The 20,141-nt window shown below is 41.4% G+C and overlaps 1 protein-coding gene across 1 annotated transcript; it reads left to right on the forward strand.

Annotated features, from left to right (window-relative positions):
* Positions 1-13,310: 13,310 nt before the first annotated feature.
* Positions 13,311-14,952, forward strand: LOC125902212 (BTB/POZ domain-containing protein KCTD12-like). Its single transcript, XM_049598403.1, has one exon. The coding sequence runs from the start codon at positions 13,438-13,440 to the stop codon at positions 14,224-14,226; it is 789 nt and encodes a 262-aa protein (XP_049454360.1). The 5' UTR covers positions 13,311-13,437; the 3' UTR covers positions 14,227-14,952.
* The last annotated feature ends 5,189 nt before the right edge of the window (positions 14,953-20,141 follow it).

A 20,141-nucleotide genomic window follows, 5' to 3' on the forward strand; every position in this document is an offset into this window, starting at 1 on the left:
GTCCTGCGAGGCCACCGTCACTTACCCGATGGGAGGGGTGAGTGAGTGAGCGCGAGTGAGCGCTGCAATCTAGAATTTTGACCGCTGATGTCACTGTTACTCACCATTTTTACACACTGAGGCTTAAAGTCGAAATAATCATTTTGTTGTATGAGTGCACAATTTACTGAGATGTAAAGTTAGGCTCTAGACTGCTTTATCTATATTTACAGCATATTTAATGAATAAAATGAAGGTTTTCAAAAGTGATTCCTGTTTGAATACTGACTTCTGCAGATTTTTTTTCTCATTGCTATTTGTATAATCTCTGAATTTACTGTTGCAAAATCAGCTTTCATGTGAATTAGTTACTGTCTGACAGAATTATTTTATTTTTGACCGATTTATGTTTAAAATTCAGCGTTGAACATATAAAATGTGATTTTTTAAAAAAAAAAATAAATAAATAAACATCCAGTTTGATACAGATGTTTTCATTTTATGTGATATGTAAGATTTTAAGGCCAAATTCAGAACTATGGAGAGTTCAGAAAATAAAAAGTCAACAGTCGTATCTTTTTAATCGTCATATTCTGACTTGTGTGTCTTTATTCGTATGAGGGCTGCTCTGCTGTACAGCATGTTCCCCTCAGCACATCTCTTTTCTAAAGACAGCTGGGAAGGGGGACACTGGATGGACAGTCATTTTTTTCATCCCATAGAAAGTCAGTGGGGAGAATAATGTAGCCACCACACACACACATACACACATACACATACAATAGCACACATTGGCCCCAGGGGACCTGTTCACTCTCTGAATGAAGACGTTGAGGGAGGGAGGGTGGATGGGATTCATGTGAACTCTTCACATACACACACACACAAGGGCCCTGGTGGTGGTGGTGATGGGTGGGGGTGGATGACACAAAGACACAGGGGGAAAGATGTAAAAATGCAGTTTGTATGTTACACAATCTCATATTTATAGCTCTAAGATTTGAGACAAGGGAGAAGTTTTTTTTATTCTAAGGCCAAAACACATTCTAAATTTTGTTTTATTTTGCATAATTTCATTCTGTATTATGACAGTGTTACATCAAACTGACTGCATGAGGTGCAGCATTACGGGGCAGTAATGGTGAAGCACAAGAGAAGAAACAAAGGACAAAGACAGGAAGAAAATGTTAGTCGGGTCGTCATACCTCTTAGCTCATCACGACACGCACATCCTTCAGCCCCGCCCTGTCCTATCCCATGTGTGTAAGTGTCTTTGTATGCGTGCGTGTGTGCGTGCGTGTGTGTGTGTGTGTGAGCGTCTTTAGTATCACAATCAGTGCCCTGGCTGAGTCTGAGCCAGAGGATCCATTAGAGCTGATTGAGGAGCACAAGGGTGCAGACGTAACCCTGAGAGAAGGTGACAAGAACACACACACACACACACAGAGTCCAGTCACATAAAAGATGAGTCAAACTATAGCCATAAGCAACGACTGTATGTCACAGGCATATAAAGACACACACAAGCACAGAAATGCCCACAATAACGGCCATATCCACCATGTCAATGCATTTAAACATGCACAAAGACATGCACAGTCAGGACCCCCACGCAACACACACACACACACACACAAGCACACACACAAACTGTATACACACGCACACACATAAATAGAAATTGTCATTTTTTACCAATAAGGGCGGGATGAATTTGCAATTGAACCACAATAAGGAAGTAAGAGGTCTGGGTCATAACAGTGGCTTCACTTGTAATGCTCTACACAGTTAGCTTGGCTGTATGATCTTTGGTGAGGTGTTGGCTAATTATTTTACTTTGGGATGAACAATTCCTTTAAAAAAAAAACCTCACACTCTCACTCCCAACTCGTCAAATACTGACACTTGGTCAGTGTCTCTACTTGTCAAGGTCCTCTAGCATCAGTTTTGGATGCTCAGTGTGACAGTGTGTTAATAAATGCTTGTTATATGCACTGTGTCCATAGACTGTAAAAATAATCAACGTAGCTACCATTACATGACCCACTAGTTTGTGAACCCCCATTTTGAAGCCTTGAATTTGGTATTTTGACCATTGCCATCTTGGGTGTTTTTTTAGAGCCAGAGGTGACCATATTTGGGCAAGACGCTGGTGCTGTGGAGGAGCGAGGGGTGGATCTGACCAAGAAGCTTTAATTCTGCTTAATTATGTGTAACTTAAAGCCTTAGTAAATTCTTAATGGGTGAGTTATATTAAAAATTCACCCCTGTGCAGTTGTCACGAGAAGGGAAATTAGATATAGGGGCCAAAATCTTTCTTTGTACCACATTGTAAACATGTTTATTTCTGCTGTAAATTTCGCATTTCAACATGGGTGTCTATGAGGACCAACTTTCTCTTGGAGTCAGCCTCAAGTGGCCATTCAAGGAACTGCAGTTTTTGGCACTAACACATTGGCTTCATTTTTGAGCTCCCAGGGTTGCCTCTTGAAACTTCTGTTTTCCCAGGAAATTAACAGTTTCTGCTCATTAAATGTGTACAGTCTCTTTTCCAGATAAACTTAGATGAGGGTAAAAAGCTTAGTCTTTAGGTTTACTTCCTGGGGTTTAGGCCACAAAAGAATGTGATTAGGTTTAGAAAAAAACATCATGGTTTGGCTTAAAATAAGTAAGTATGTTTGTTAGCAGTGGTGTTATGGAGGGTTTTCCCACCTCTTCCTTTGGCCATTTACAGTATACCCACCTAACAGTTGAAAAGCCATTGGAATATATAGAACAGTATACCCACTTCCTCCTCTGTAACCTACCCCTCTACCTAGTAGTACACCCACCTTCTCAACCACCACTACACCACTGTTTGTTAGTAACGTAAAGCATCACGTTACATTCCTCACTAGTGTGGTATGCTACACCTACTAATTCACTACGTTGTTATGAAAATATCTCAGTTGATATTTGGTTTCACATGAGACACAAACAGTGGCCTCTTGGGTGAAAGTCCGGAGTCCATCTGACCCATCCACCTTCCTGTCTGCACCCCCTTTGTGAACTTACTTGTTCTTTATACTAGGGCATTTACTCACAGACAGACAGTTAGCAACTGGTGAACATACTGAAACTTTTAGCAGCTAAATAGCCAGATATTTATCTCAGGAGTTGGTGGAGACCAAAACAGAGTTTAAAGAGAGCAAATACTGGCCACACACTCGATTTCTGTCAGATATGTAAACAAGTAACTGTAACTAATGAGATCACCAATTAACAACATAGAGTAAAGTGATGATTTGTCAGTGTTGTGTTTGCAGCTCGTTACCGCTGGTAACCGCTAGGTGGACTCCAGGATCCTGTAACATTACTGAGGGCAGTGAAACCCTGCTTTACAGCTCTTCAGTTACTCTTTAAGGCAGTTTAATTAACTCTAAAGGAGAATAACAGTGGCTTATTAACTTTAAACTGTGTTTTTATTGAGAGTTTATTATGTTTTATCCTCTGGTTTGTAACTTTAAACAGTGGGAGATAAATTCAGCGTTTGAGCACAGCCAGCAGGTTGCCCACCATTATAATGCAATGTAATGAAGTTCATTGCACATAAATGTATGGAGCCTGTAATGTAATTCAGACAGGCTCTGAAGTCATTTTACAGCCACCTCCTCCAATCACATATGTCTATCCCCAGTATCTCAATATAAACATTTGGCACTCAGTCAGTCAGCATCAGTAACTCTGGGCTCTGTGTCCTGCTGCACTTTCAAATGTTTAACTCCCTCCACCTCCCCAATCTCCTCCTGCGTTAGCTTTTAGTTGTACAAGGAGTGTTAATGTTTCATTTGACATGTGTTCACTAAAGATTTTATATTTCAGGCTCCGACAGCTCCGACATACTCAGTTACATACAGTAAACTGTGAGAGCTCAACACACCCCAAATGAGGAACACGCGTGCAAATAGCCACAAGACAAGCAAATGGAGTAACAACTTTACCGATTTTGATGACACATGAAAATATCAATTTGATGACACAAAGTGATACAAGACACTCACGACATGATGGAAACTGTTTCCAGGGGACACTAAAATGTGATGCACATGACTGGGATACGCTTGGTGTTGCCATGGTTTGTGGCTTATGAATTTATTTGAATCAGCTACCCCTCATTGTGATCACATGATTCAGATATTATTATAATAGGTGAAGGGCTAACACTACATTAACAGCAGCTATTTGCTATAGTATCTGAATCATAGGATCACAATGCTAAAATAAGCTAATATATATGTGTATGGTTTAGAGCAAAAATGGTCATGGTTAGGGTTAATAGGCTATTAGCCAATCACAGAACAGTAGAGTGGGATTAGACTTAGTATGTCCCAATATATAGTATGTCAAATGTAGTATGCCAAAATACACTTAAAGTACAGTATAAGCAATCATCCCTATTCAGAAAAAGGGAAACAAGTAAATTACAGAGAGAGGAATGAGACTAGATGTGTATGAGATATGGTGAAGTCTAGATGTGTGTGCACTGGGGGTTAAGAAAGAACATGCTCAATAAGTCAAAATATGTTTTGGAGAATAACTGTGAGGACGAGTGTTTCTCTGTTGACAGAGAAGAAAAGAAGGTTTTTGCCTCTTGTCTCTGTCGCTGTGTCAGACGGGAGCAGGGAGAGGATCACTGGAGAGGAGCTGAGTGAGGGCGAGAGAGGGGTGACAACACGTGGATGATGGGCCGGGTGCTGTAGGGAGCACAGAGGCAGTGTTGAGGAGGTCACACTCCAGCAAGCTGCAGAGTGACAGTGTTCGGCTGTGTGTCACATCAGGAGGCTGCCTCATGTCACAAGCAGGTCACATGATTGCTCAGAGTCTTTAAACAGCACTACACACACACACACACATAAAAACACATGGAGAAAGAGCATTGAAAGCAAAGTCACAACAATCTAACAGCACTTCGAAATATTTTCAGCCATCCTTGACTTGTTTTTGGAAGGCTGCTCATTCACAGCTGCTCTGACCGCGGCATAAAGCAAATGGATAGTTTTTCCTATTAAGGGTCTCAGTATTATAAACACTGAAACATAATAATGTGTCACCATTAAATCAGTATGCATCAATATGCCAGCTTGAAAAGGTGTGTTTTCAGACAGGATTTAAACGTGGAAACTAGAAGTAAATATGTGATGGTGTCTAATAACTACTCTCTTTTGTTTTCCTGTGGATATACTTTGTATGAAAAGAAAAAAAAAAAGTTTATCTTCTGACCACTGGGTGGCGCCAGGTGAACTGAAAATAGGCTTGTACATTTTTATTTGAGTTTTTATGCAAAAAAGAAACTTCTGTGTTGTAAATTCTAAAACGGTATCTACGTGTACGTTTCTCAAACTTGGGTTTAGTTTGGGTTTTTTTTTCTCCAATGAGCTCATAGATTGTCACCTCAATGAGTTGCACTGTGGAAACTTTCCTGTGGAAAATAACCATGTACATTTACAATACGTCACCCCCCAGATGAACATTTGTTTATCAATTACACACCCCGTGAGAATACTTTTTGTTCCTCCCATGCCTCCACAGTGAACAAAGAATCCAAAACTGATTATTTTGGAAAGTTATAACCAAGGTTACTTAGATAGATGGGAAAAGTTTATTGAAGCTGAGGGATGGTGAGAAAAGATATGTGGCCTAACTTAAAACAGGGACTGGTCTCTATTTTAATTTCTTCAAGAATGCCTTTTTATATTTTTGACAACTTGTACTTGTATATTGTTGTGCCAATATGACATTTCTATTGTATGACTATTTCTACCTGTGTTGTGTGAGGTATATTGTTTTAGTTTTTGTCTACTGTTTTCACCACCTGCTTACACTTAACTAACCCTTTAAAACACTGAAGTTTAAGCTTCAGTTTGAAGACCTTGGTGCCTGCCAGCTGGGGAGTATTGTTGTAAACTACACTGAACAAAAATATAAACGCACCACTTTTGTTTTTGCTCCCATTTTTCGTGAGCTGGACTCAAAGATCTAAAACTTTTTCTACATACACAAAAGACCATTTCCCTCGAATATTGTTCATGAATCTGTCTAAATCTGTGTTAGCGAGCACTTCTCCTTTGCCGAGATAATCCATCCCACCTCACAGGTGTGGCATATCAAGATGCTGATTAGACAGCATGAATATTGCACAGGTGTGCCTTAGGCTGGCCACAATAAAAGGCCACTCTGAAATGTGCAGTTTTATCACACCGCACAATGCCACAGATGTCGCAAGTTTTGAGGGAGCGTGCAATTGGCATGCTGATTGCAGGAATGTCCACCAGAGCTGTTGCCTGTGAATTGAATGTTCATTTCTCTACCATAAGCCATCTCCAAAGGCGTTTCAGACAGTTTGGCAGTACATCCAGCCGGCCTCACAACCACAGACCACGTGTAACCACACCAGCCCAGGACCTCCACATCCAGCATGTTCACCTCCAAGATCGTCTGAGACCAGCCACCCGGACAGCTGCTGCAACAATCGGTTTGCATAACCAAAGAATTTCTGCACAAACTGTCAGAAACCGTCTCAGGGAAGCTCATCTGCATGCTCGTCGTCCTCATCGGGGTCTCGACCTGACTGCAGTTCGTTGTCGTAACCAACTTGAGTGGGCAAATGCTCACATTCGATGGCGTCTGGCACGTTGGAGAGGTGTTCTCTTCATGGATGAATCCCAGTTTTCACTGTTCAGGGCAGATGGCAGACAGCATGTGAGGCGTCGTGTCGGGGGGCGGTTTGCTGATGTCAACGCTGTGGATCGAGTGGCCCATGGTGGCGGTGGGGTTATGGTATGGGCAGGCATATGTTATGGACAACGAACACAGGTGCATTTTATTGATGGCATTTTGAATGCACAGAGATATCGTGAGATCCTGAGGCCCATTGTTGTGCCATTCATCCACGACCATCACCTCATGTTGCAGCATGATAATGCACGGCCCCATGTTGCAAGGATCTGTACACAATTCCTGGAAGCTGAAAACATCCCAGTTCTTGCATGGCCAACATACTCACCGGACACGTCACCCATTGAGCATGTTTGGGATGCTCTGGATCGGCGTATACGACAGCATGTTCCAGTTCCTGCCAATATCCAGCAACTTCGCGCAGCCATTGAAGAGGAGTGGACCAACATTCCACAGGCCACAATCAACAACCTGATCAACTCTATGCGAAGGAGATGCGTTGCACTGCGTGAGGCAAATGGTGGTCACACCAGATACTGACTGGTTTTCTGACCCCCCCCAATAAAGCAAAACTGCACATTTCAGAGTGGCCTTTTATTGTAGCCAGCCTAAGGCACACCTGTGCAATATTCATGCTGTCTAATCAGCATCTTGATATGCCACACCTGTGAGGTGGGATGGATTATCTCGGCAAAGGAGAAGTGCTCACTAACACAGATTTAGACAGATTTGTGAACAATATTTGTGAGGAAATGGTCTTTAGTGTGGATAGAAAATGTTTTAGATCTTTGAGTTCAGCTCATGAAAAATGGGAGCAAAAACAAAAGTGGTGCGTTTATATTTTTGTTCAGTGTAGATTATTAGATTTAACCTTGAGTGGTTCTCCACAAGCAAAATGGCAAATGTTAACTGCATATAAATGGGTCGTTGAGCAGTATAACCGCAAGTTTTGGAGAACAGGCATATACCCAGTGGCATTATCATGTGTTTGACTTCGTAAAATGATGTCATATTCTGATTTTACATCTGTGCAAAGTTGTTGCTGCCCCACCATTTCCACCTTTCAAACAACCCAAACAATAAAAATCCAACTCTAATCTGTCACATGAACATAAAGCCTATAATGTCTTTCTGTCAGGATCATCAACCCTCAACACAACATGATGCATGGCGTAAAAATATGAGCCAAAGCTGCAGATAAACACATGAACTGTCTCAGAGGGGTGCACACATGATGAGTAAAGGAGCCACACTGTCTCTTAACCTTCATATTCTCGAGGAAATGGCTGAAAAGCTCAACTTTATAACTTCCCTATCCAATTATCTTCTGCCAGACTGAGAAAAATGGTAACCTTTAACAGAGATAACAAGGACATGAGGTCATGAGACTGGACAGAGGACGACTGTTAGGTGTGTGTGGTTTGCAGACAGAGGGAGAAGGAGGCAGAGATTTTATCTTATTATCACAAAGTGCTTGTGATACATCTGTTTTTTAGTGTTATGAATATGGAAACTCCGGTTTACTCTCCAGTAAACAAACAGTTGCTTTTCCATTTGTGCTTTCAATTTATGAATAATTAATTCTGTAAACAATTTGTTTCATAAGTTGCAAACACTGACCTGTCGTCTTAAAGGTGGATCATAAAAAAAGTGGGAGATAATGTGACTTTTAGTAAACATTATCAGCACAGTAACGTAACATCAAACTGCGTTTTCATTGACTCTCCACTAGATGTCGCCCTAATCCACACATTGAAATGTCTCCAGCAGGAAATGCTGGGTGCTATCATGACACAGTTTGTGCTCTAAAACAAGAACCAAGTGTCTGGCATGCAACAAGGTGGTGTGGTCAAAGCTGCAAAAGTCTGACATGATGTTATAACCACCAGTAATCATTACAATGCCTGACCTGATGGAGGGGTCGATGTGCAGAGGAAAGAAAGACAAAAGCATAAAAGTTACCATTATCCCAATGGGGCCTTGTTTTTTTTTGTTTGTTTGTTTGTTTGTTTGTTTGTTTTAATTTTTTTGATCAAAATGCATTTATATTTATGTATTTATTCATTTTATTTTATTTTATTTTATTTTACCCTATTCTATTTTATTTTATGTTATTGTTTTATTTATTTATTTTTTGTATACACAGGCTTTAATAAAACCTACATTATTTCTGGATTTGGAGTCAATATCCAGATGTTTTTGCTTCATCAAAACTTTTTGTCAGCATTTCCACTGTTGCATACTATTTGTGTGCATGAGTAAATTATGATACAATGGGCCCCTGGGTACAAATATTCAAAAAGCCCCAACATCTCTCCTACATTGGAGCAAGACATTGCATTGCATTACATTGTGGACTTTTTTTGTCCTGTTTTTGTAGGGTTTTTTTTTTCTCTTTCTAGTTCCTTTGCACCTCTTTGTGGTCTTTTGTGTCTCTTCCTGGTCAGTGCATGTTAATTTGAGTGACATTTTGCAGGTTAAGGCCAAGGGGCCCCTGACACTTTGGGCCCCTGAGCCTGTGCGTGGTCAGTAATCCATCTACGTTTTTGTGTTATACTTGAATTAACACTTGCTTTTCCAATCAGAATTGCTAATTTTCTGCAATATTTGTTCCATAATGACACTTCTTGTACAAAATCAACAACCATTTTACTGCAATGCCACTCTGTTTGTTTTTTACATAGTGTATCATCTCTGCAGGCTGTAGCTGTATTTATAAATGCGCTCTGTTGTTTTCCACAACACAGATGGATCTAAATCCGCAGTCTCTCTTACAAATAACTGATGCTTTTGATGCATCGAACAAAATCAAACATCTGAGATAACAGACCAATTACATCTCACACAGATGATCTGTGATAATCTCAGTGGTCCTCCTTAGCAGAAAAAAACTGTGTGTGTGTGTGTGTGTGTGTGTGTGTGTGTGTGTGTGTGTGTGTGTGTGTGTGTGTGGACTGAAATATGAACACAGCCAGCACTGCACCTCAAGACTAGATCAAAGAGCTCTTTGGTGTTAAGCTGAAATCGATCTTGGGTTAAGACTTTTGTGGATTTGAGGAAAAGTATTTGGAAGGGATTTTCGGAGACATCACACATCAGTCCAACCAGCTTTATCTTACCTTTTAAAGTGGAGGTTTTTGCTACATTGTGTGACTGACCTTCGCTGTAACTCTATTTTTTAGTGCAGGGAGACCAAAGACACATTTATACTACCTCTCCTCTCTCTCAGTTGTACAGTAAAGTTTGGCTCTTGCGTTTCACCTGGGAAACAAAGGATTGATTCTCAGCCAAGGTAATATTTTCAACCTTCATCACATGAAAACAGAATTTGAGTATTTTTGTCAAAGTCAGGGCTTTTCTTTATATTTTGTCTCCTCTACTTCTCTCTCCTCCGTACTCCTGCCTGTGATCTGGAAATCAATCTCAGAGAGCCACGCTGAAGGATGTCTCAGTTCCTAAAATGCATCTGGAGGAGGGAGGAGCGAGAAGAAAGGAGGCTTGCCAGAGGAGCTACAAGCATGGATGCATAGGTGTTTCCTTTGTGACTTATAAAAGAGCCGTGACCAGCGTGACACACACCTCATATTTAATAAAATGGGAGTTAATTGCCTGTTTTCTCAACTCCTTTTTCTTCGTGCCTCCATCTTGCCTCTTCAGCTCATACCTCTGGTGAAAGGGACTAACACACGAGGAGAGGAGATAGGGAAAGGAATCAAGGTTGTCCAGATTGTGAAATGAGAAAAGCCCGCAGTGTAGTGTATTCTCAACTAAGATGTGGGAGGCCTGAGGATGAGTTTGATTCCTGGAGGGCCCGTAAGGAAATGTTTCAGGGCAAATATGACAAATACTGTAACGCCCCTGCTCCCCTGAACTTTAGCATGCAGCCTAACTTCTTGATTCATGAAATAAAATCGCACACTTTGAAGCCGATAACGCATAACACCACACAAATAATGCATTTAAAAAGTTAGCATCTATAATGCAGCTGTCCGGAGTGTACCCGCCTCTCACCCAGTGTCAGCTGGGAATGCCACCCCCTGCAACCCTGCACCAAGAAAGGCCGTAACAGATAAGGAATGAATGAATACAGACCTATAATAACAGCCATCGGACATTATGTTGACAAAACAATCGCAGAGTCCATTAAGTAGCTGTACAGCTTTTAAACATATTATCAGAGTCTTCTGACAGATGGAGTGTAACCAGTTGTTTTGAGGGGGTTTTTGTTTTCTGGGAACAACGTTTAAGCCAACATAGTCAAGAAGTCCTTTCAGGCCTCAATAAAAAGTACATTTAAACAACTACAATGTCATGACACCTGGAGAGACTCCTGCTGAAGAGGATCATATTATAGCCTATTTTTAAAAGCCCCAGAACATCTGCAGCACTAAACTGATCATGAGGTGAAGCTGCTGTTTCCAAAGTCAAGAACAACCATTGAATCTCACATTTATGAGTGTCAGTGACCATGACTCCACTCATTTTATGTGACAGGTTATGATGTGTTGTTAACATCACAGCGCTTTGTGTAAACATAATGAGCGTATTAATAAAACTTGAACAGACCACACTGTATCTGTTTCTGCAGCCTGATGGGATACATGCAAATGAACACCACACCTTGACCTTTTTACGTGTTATGTATTGTGCTGCAAAAAGACACGAACATCCTGTTATAGAGATAAACAGATCCTTACCTGACCTGTCGTAAAGACATAAGGGCAGGTAATAAAGACATTAACCATCCATCATAGCTTAAAAAAACTCCACAGTGTTTCCAAATCTTCACTTGTCATGAAAAGTGAGTTTACGGTGCACTTTACAGGCGTCATTACATGAGTGGGTTTCACAGAAGGTGTGATCTATACTTTTGTTAATCACACATAATTGAAACCCCATCACAAGTTTAGGTCCTGCGTTTATATTTTGACTGAAGCACCAAAGAACAAGCAGGGCAAAGTACTCATCAGGTGATGATGTGTCATAGGCTTGTGCAGTATACACGGGTGTTTAGAAATTATTTTGAATACTGTCAAAAATACAAACGCACCTCTTTCAATTAAAGTTACATAGAGATGCTGTATTTAGGTGATGCAGTGCACAGCATGCACCACCAGGGGTCGGTCTCCACTGATGGAACAGGCAGCTGAGATGAGAATCATGGTGACTGCAAGTGATGGGGATAACGTTACAGGAGTACTATGAAAGAAAAATGCCTTTGCCCCATGTTTGGGAATATTGCCACATATAACTAATCATGAGATGACTTCTTCCAACTGCAAGAGCAGTTTATTAGCCACATGATTTAATTCAACACATCATCTCCATTAAGCATTTAAACGCAGACCAAATCAAATGCCTTGCCTGAGAAAGCTGCTCTTGATTGGTCAGAATTTCCATGTGGGAAAAATCCAGGAAGTAAACAAACCATACAGTTTGAAAACGAGGCGCGGCTCCAACTAGAAAACAATGTTTTGATGCATTGGATGTGCTGAATGTGCATATTAAGGCAGTACAGGAGGAGGTGCACATTAATAATCCTCCAGGACTGTAACATGCTCATGTTTAACACAAACAATGTGTCATGTGACTGCTATTGGTTCAGATCGAGGTTGGAACACGTTCTCACCACAAATGAACCACACCAGAGTTCATTTGTAACGGGACCACCTCTTCAAGAAGGTCTTGATCTGGTTGTTTTGGTGCGCACCCAAGTGCTATTGCTGTGTTCACACCTGCCCAAATGAACCGCACTTAGGGAGCAAGCAAACTTCAGTTCGATTGAACCGAACCAAACAGGGCAGGTGTGAAAGCACCTTTAGTTTAACGTGATTATAAAGTAATAAAAACAAAGGTATGAATGTTATATTTCATTTACAGTGTTGAGAAGGTTACTTTTGAAATATAATTGGTGACAGATTAGGCTTCTGGAGACCCTTGTTAAAAATGTAATAAGAAATATAACTATTTTAATTACTACATCAAAGTAATATCATTTGTTATATTTCATTACTTCTTGATTACTTTAAATGTTTTAACCTGGGCAATAAAACTGAAAACTACTAAAAATTTACTGTAAATTTTAAACTAGGTACAACAGTACTCAGCACTGTCAAACTTCTATTAAAAGTGTTTTAGTATATTGAGGATTATTTTCTACATTTAAGCTTTTTACTGACAGAATATATTTGGATGTAACCCCCGTGTAATCACCAACATCTTGATTTGTAACTGTAAATTTAATTACACTTTCTCAGTCACTGTAATGGATTGAAATTATATCAACTCTATAATCTTATTAAGTAACTCAGTTACATGTAACTAATTACTCCCCAATACTGTTAGTTTATGGTGTTATATCTGCCTAAATCCTACATGCTGGACCTTTAATGCGAAGCTAAACTAACCTTAGAGTTCAAATATTTGAGTGTTTTTAATCTTCTCATCTAACTTTTGGTCAATAGCCTACATGAGTAAAACAGGCGTAGCCTATTTGTCACTTTCACACATGCATGACATAAAGATTGTTTATCAGTGTAACAGGAGGAAGTTGAGGCTTACATAGGGCCCTTGAAGGCATCATTGTGTTTTCTCAGGGCTTTCCAGTGAACAGTTAATGTGTCTGTTGGCCGTCCTTTTCCTTCTCCTCCCACACAGCCAAACCAATACAAACATTTCAGTACAGTGAGGAGTCTCTCCAACAACTCCCCGTCCTTGTTAGGGCACCACCAGGGACACACAGACATGGCACAAACCGCCAGCCAAAGTTCAGCTTTCCCTGAGATAGTGGAGTTAAACGTGGGTGGACAGGTGTATGTGACCCGGCTTGAGACTCTCACGACCGTGCCCAACTCCCTGCTGTGGACCAAGTTCACCCAGAGCTCCCCGGGCGACCTGCCAAAAGACAGCAAGGGCCGCTTCTTCTTCGACCGGGACGGCTTTCTCTTCCGCTACATTCTGGACTATCTGCGGGACTCTGAGCTTTTCCTGCCCGAGTTTTTCAAAGAGAGGAGGAGGCTGCAGAGAGAAGCGGACTTCTTCCAGCTGCCGGAGCTGTCGAGGCGCCTGGCAGCCGTCAGCAAAGACACTGACACGGAGGACAGCGAGGAGGCTGAGCTCACCAGCCCGGCCACCACCACCTCCTCCTCGGACAGGACGCTGCGCTCTCCTGGGGCCAGCGCCGGCTACATCACCATCGGGTACAGAGGCAGCTACACCATCGGGAGGGACATCCAGGCGGACGCAAAATTCCGCAGGGTGGCCAGAATAACCGTGTGCAGCAAGATCTCTCTGGCTAAAGAGGTGTTTGGAGACACCCTGAATGAGAGCCGAGACCCGGACCGCCCGCCGGACAAATACACCGCCAGGTATTACCTCAAGTATAACTTTCTGGAGCAGGCGTTTGACCGCCTGGCAGAGGCTGGTTTCCACATGGTGGCTTGCAACTCTACTGGGACCTGCTCATACGCCAGTAACGACCCTGGGGAAGACAAACTGTGGACCAGTTACACCGAGTATGTCTTCTCCCGATGACTGAAATCTGCAGGACTGCTCCCTGCTCACCTCTTATTATAATTAACACTTGGAGCAAACATCAGTCATAATAGTTCTTACTTTAATCAACATCCCAAACTGGCAGTTTTCACCCCTTGTGTAGTTTCATTTTCTTGTACTGGATCAGCCACTGTTTAACTTTTCTGCCATTTTCCTCTCTCCCCTGTAAAAGGACTCCAGACTCCAACATAAATCTCATTGGTTAGTGAGAAGAATTTTTTTTTTGACATGTCACAGGGGTTATTTTAGTCTCCCTGCTGGCTCCACTGCCTTTAAATCTTTAACAGAGAATGCTTTGTTTTTAAGTAAATGACTTAAGTGTTTACCCAACATGGCAGAAATGTTAGAGGCTGGTTTCTTTTGATCCTCACTGAGCTGTGCTTGCATTGTCATGATACTGTAGAGAGGCTACTGAGGCTCTGAACACATTAACCAGGACATGTACATAGATGTTTTAATTGCTTCTCGTGTCTTTAATTTGGGGGATTGATGGAGACAGTAAGTTGCATTTTCCATACAGTACTTTATATGTTTAATTCACTTATATAAACCGCATACACAGTATCGCTGCTTTAGAGGATTACACATTGGGACTTTTTCCACCGTGCTTCATTGTTATGTGCCATCTATGAGCTGTTGTCATTGTTTTCTTTTTAGATATAAAGCTACAGCAAATAAAGTGTGACTTTGTAACACTATCCATCTCATTGTCCCCTTGAGTTCACTGTGGAAACTTTCTTAACATCTGTTTTTCTTGAGATATTGTCACTTATTTTCATGCAAGTAAGCACAAACATAATTTATTTTTTCTCCGGTCACTAGTAGAGCTGCAGCAATTAGTCGATTAATCAGTTTTCAGTCAAGAAAATATTAAAATTAATTGCCAGCATTTTTTTGAAGATGTTTTTTGGGCGTTCTGCCTTTATTTGACAAGACAGTTACAGCATTAAGGGCTGTGTGCATGCAGCAAATGGCTGTGAGTTGGAGTTGAACCCATGGCTGCTGCAGGACAGACTCAGCCTTTGTACATGAGGCCCCTGCTCTACCAGGTGAGTTAATGGGCCCCCCAATTGTGAGCTATTTTGATCATTTCGTAGTCATTTCAGTCATTATTCAAGCAGAAATTTACTGGTTACAGCTTCTTGAATGTGAGAATATGCTGTTATTTGCAGTCATTTGTGACTCCGGGTTTTGGACTGTTAGTAGGACTAAAGACACTATTTCAAGACGTCACTTTGGGTTCTGGGAGATTATTATGTGCATTTGTCACCATTTTTTGACATTTTATAGACTAAATGATTCATCAAAAATTAAATTTAGATAGTTCGAAATGCAAGAAGGAAGCAAAGCTTGGCTCTGACGGCTGGTTCAACAGGTGCTCTTTGATGAAAAGTACAAAAAACAGGATCCAGAAAATCTTAAAATGGTGCAGGCAACCATGAGAAACAAACCCAAGGCGCTCTGTCTTCAGGTGAAATGACCTCATAAATATATTCTCTGAGCACAGGCAATCTAACAGACTAATGTGTATCGAAGGCGTAGAGTCGAGACCTTGAGGAGTAGATGTGCATTGGTCTGTTAGATTGCCTGTGCTCAAAGGATGAATATATGAGCTTATTTCACCCAAAGACGGAGTGCTTTGTCCTTTTTTTAATGCTTCAATATTAAGATCATGTGCATCCGCCCCAAATAAAAGCATCAAAGTAGCCGTGGTCTTTTTTTCATTTGGGACATTTCTATCGTAAATTGATGCTCAAAAGGCACAAATTAGTGCATCCAAATTCACCAGCACACAGAAAATTAAGCATTTGATGCTCCAAATTTCCTGGAGGAGAGTCACATGTGTCCTCCCCAGTGTTAAAATAAAACCTAGGCCCTTGCATGGTTGTCTGATCCCCTGAAGACATCCTCTTGTCCTATTTTTGGCACTTCTGACCTCACTCAGGGATACTTTTGCAAGTTTGGACACATTAGACATCAAATCCACCTCCTGCTGAATGAGAAACGACCTCAGTGGACTAAAATGCCTCCAAAAAAGGGTTTGATGAGAATCTGACCTGAATTAAGTCACATCATGTTGTTATTAACATTAAACCTGACATTTATCACATTATAAATTCAGAGGTCACCAAATCAAGAGGAGGGAGAGAAATGATTTTAAATAACTTTGTTACTGCAGAAGTGTAGCATCAACTTAGCTTCACAGTAGCCACATTTTATCAGTCGCAATCTGTCAAGTCATGTGTTTCCTAGTAAAGGCTTCCATCAGTCATGGTATTAAAAAACACCTAATGCAGACACGCTGACTCAGTTCAAAGCTCCGTCGAGAATTTGCTTTTTTATTAGATACTGATCATACTGAAACCAACTTTAGGAAGAGTGAACATTGTCATTTCCCCTCCATGTAGATCATGCAAAGTACTCTGAGCTTTATACAAGTTCTCTGCCGTTTCAAAGACTTCTCTTTTTACATAAGGGTGATACTTTATGTCCATTTCATGCTAAGATTAAGATGAATGCCAATAAATTGTAGTCAAAAGTAGAATTTGGTAGCCCATCTGGCAGAGCTTGTCTTTCTCTGCAGCACAGAAGAGCTCTGTTATCTCCCCTGGGCAGGATGGGAAGGAGGAGGGGGGATTTCTCTTTGGCTGACAAGTACAGTAATCAAATGTCTGTTCCCTTGTGGGATCCTGGGGCACAAATCCAAACTATCCCTAGGATCAGGTCTAATACAGAAAAGGGCTTTGTGTGGGCTGTTCGAGTGTGCTCAGAAACAAATGTGTAACAAAAAAATCTGCAAAATGAATCATTTATTTGTCAGATGTCCCGCAGCACTGAAGCTGTTACTGTAAAAAATACATTGTGGTTGATTTGTTCCTTGACTCGCTATAGGCACACAAATTCATGTGAAGACATACACGCGCATACACACAAAGATGCACACACATACACATGTGCGCGTACCCCCCCCAACAACCAAGCCGCCCACACAGGCTTCTGCCACCAATGAGCTACTTCAAAGATAGACTTGTCTTTGCAAGAGACCTCCTATCTGCTGTCAGCTGATGCTGCCATCTGGACAGGAAAAAGGAAGGATCGACCGCGACTCTTCCTCTGGTGAGATCTCCAGAAACAGGATGTAGTTGCTCCACTGGCCTCGACAAAAAATATAGCAACTGAGGCTCAGCAAAATCAGACACATTTGTCCTCACAGTGTGTTTCATGTTGCATGAATTATCATGAGAAAACAATGATGGGTGAGCACTTTAAACTGCTCTAAAAGGCAAAGACGCCATTTAGTAACTTCTGTCTCCTGCATTAGATTCAGACCATGTGAAATGATGACACAAACGTTGGTTAAAAGACGCATAAAACACTTTATTAAATTTAAATATCCTTTTTTCGTTCCTCTTGGAGGAGGAGTTTCTCTGCCAAGCAGCTATTTCTAATACAGACCTTGTGTGTGTGCGTGTGTGTGTGTGAGTCCTTGATAAAAACCACCTCCGAAACACATTTCACTTGATGCATGCCTTTTTTTTTCTGCAAGAAAACTCTGCCAGCCAAGCGCTGAAAATGCACACACACACACACACACACACACAAATAACCACACAGAGCGCAGGAGGGAGATAAAGAGAGCCAAATTAGCCGATTTGCAGAGTTAGAGATAACACAGTTTTCTTCATATCAGCCTCTATGTGCTAAATCTTTCACACTTTCTCTCACAGTGTCTGCCTCGAGCTCAATGCAACCTGCATGTCTTTAGTAATGTTTTTTTTATTCCTTCTCCAGCTTCTCTGATACAGACACATCACAGTGTTCACAGGGAGAACAACACATGAATAATTAATTAACAAGATGTGTTTCTCTTTGTTTAGGTGTGAGAGCAGAAAATAAAATTCGAAGGCCTTTAAACGTACGAACATTCTCTTTCCATTCCCATGTTATCTGAGATGTCCCATTTACAACAGGGCTCTTTCACAGGGTGTAAGGACAGCAGTGGCTGTGCCATTACATTTGCGTTTATCAGTATTGTGTATACTGCGGGATTTCACTGTGGAGCATAAGCATGAAAAATGCAAGCATGAGGGAACCTTGCAGACTTGCAGAAATAACTCAACATTCAGGTTTAACAATAACAAAAAGGCTGAGAGCCTCATAGGAGTCGGATAAAGAAGTGGGGGTGTGGTTTTTCCGCATGATGTTTTCAGATGGGTGAAACTGTGAAACATTTTAGCTTGGCTCTGATAATCATCTGACAAACAGTGGCAGCATTGGTGAAGCTCATATTGTAACTGAGAACCAGCAAGGCAACTGCAAAACATTTCACAATTCATAAGTCACATTAAACCTGCTTCAAACAGCAACACGTCTATTGATTAAACAAGGACTGCAGTAAACATGAAACAAATCAAAGCTGTTTTCATTTGCAGTGTGGACATATTTTTTTCATATACGTCAGCGTAGTGCATCTGTCTGGGCCATACATGCATTTTTACATGACAAACAAAACTTACCTTTTAAAGGAATAGTTCAACATTTTGAGAAATGTGTGTGTTTGCTTTCTTGCTAAAAGATATGAGATGATTGATACATCCTTCATATACACTCACAAGCCATTTTAAAAGGTACACCTGTTTAACTACTCATTACTGCAAATATCTAGTCAGCCAATCACATGGCAGCAACTCAGTGCATTTAGGCACGTAGACGACCTGCTGTAGTTCAAACTGAGCATCAGAACGAGGAAGAAAGGTGATTTAAGTGACATTGAATGTGGCATGGATGTTGGTGCCAGACGGGCTGGTCTGAGTATCTCAGAAACTACTGATCTACTGGGATTCTCACACACAACCATCTCTACTCGTTACAGCCAAGATGTGCAGAAGACCATCTCTGAACCAACAACACGTCCAACCTTGAAGCAGATGGGCTACAGCAGCAGAAGACCACACCAGGTGCCACTCCTGTCAGCTAACAACAGGAAACTGAGGCTACAATTCACACAGGCTCACCAAAACTGGACAATAGAAGATTGGAAAAACGCTGCCTGGTCTGATGAGTCTGGATTTCTGCTCCAACATTCAGATGGTAGGGTCAGAATTTGGCGTAAACAACATGAAAGCATGGATCCATCCTGCCTTGTATCAATGGTTCAGGCTGGTGCTGATGGTGTAATGGTGTGGGGGATATTTTCTTGACACACTTTGGGCCCCTTAGTACCAACTGAGCATGGTTTGAACACCACAGCCTACCTGAGTATTGTTGCTGACCGTGTCCATCACTTTATGACCACAGTGTACCCATCTTCTGATGGCTACTTCCAGGAGGATAACGCACCATGTCACAAAGCTCAAATCATCTCAAACTGGTTTCTTGAACATGACAATGACTTCACTGTACTCCAATGGCCTCCACAGTCACCAGATCTCAGTCCAATAGAGCACCTTTGGGATGTGGTGGAACGGGAGATTTGCATCATGGGTGTGCAGCCGACAAATCTGCAGCAACTGTGTGACGCTATCATGTCAAAAGATGTCCAACCTGGTACTAGCAAGGTGTACCTAATAAAGTGCCTTGTGAATATATGCCTGTATGAGGCTACAGCCAGCAGCTTAGCTTAGCTTATCTTAGCTTAGCTTAGCACAAAGACTGGAAACAGCTAGCCTGGCTCTGTCTTGAGGTAACTAAATTCAACCCCAGCTCACTGATCAGGTTGTTCTCATGTACTGTTTGTGCGTACACCTACAAAAAGTAATGCGCCAGAATTTGTATCTAGCCCAAGTAATCATGAGCCAGCCCTTTGTGGTTCGCTAATTCATTAGTGATCATACAGACCATTATACATGCATTTCTTCAGATATCACATGAACCTTTGTATAAGGATACGATGC

This window comes from Epinephelus fuscoguttatus, linkage group LG2 (assembly GCF_011397635.1).
Source record: "Epinephelus fuscoguttatus linkage group LG2, E.fuscoguttatus.final_Chr_v1".
Classification (NCBI taxonomy): domain Eukaryota; kingdom Metazoa; phylum Chordata; class Actinopteri; order Perciformes; family Serranidae; genus Epinephelus; species Epinephelus fuscoguttatus.

What these genes read in the sequence shown, in the direction of transcription:
- LOC125902212 (XM_049598403.1), top strand. Translation starts at nt 13,438, where the DNA reads ATGGCACAAACCGCCAGCCAAAGTTCAGCTTTCCCTGAGATAGTGGAG.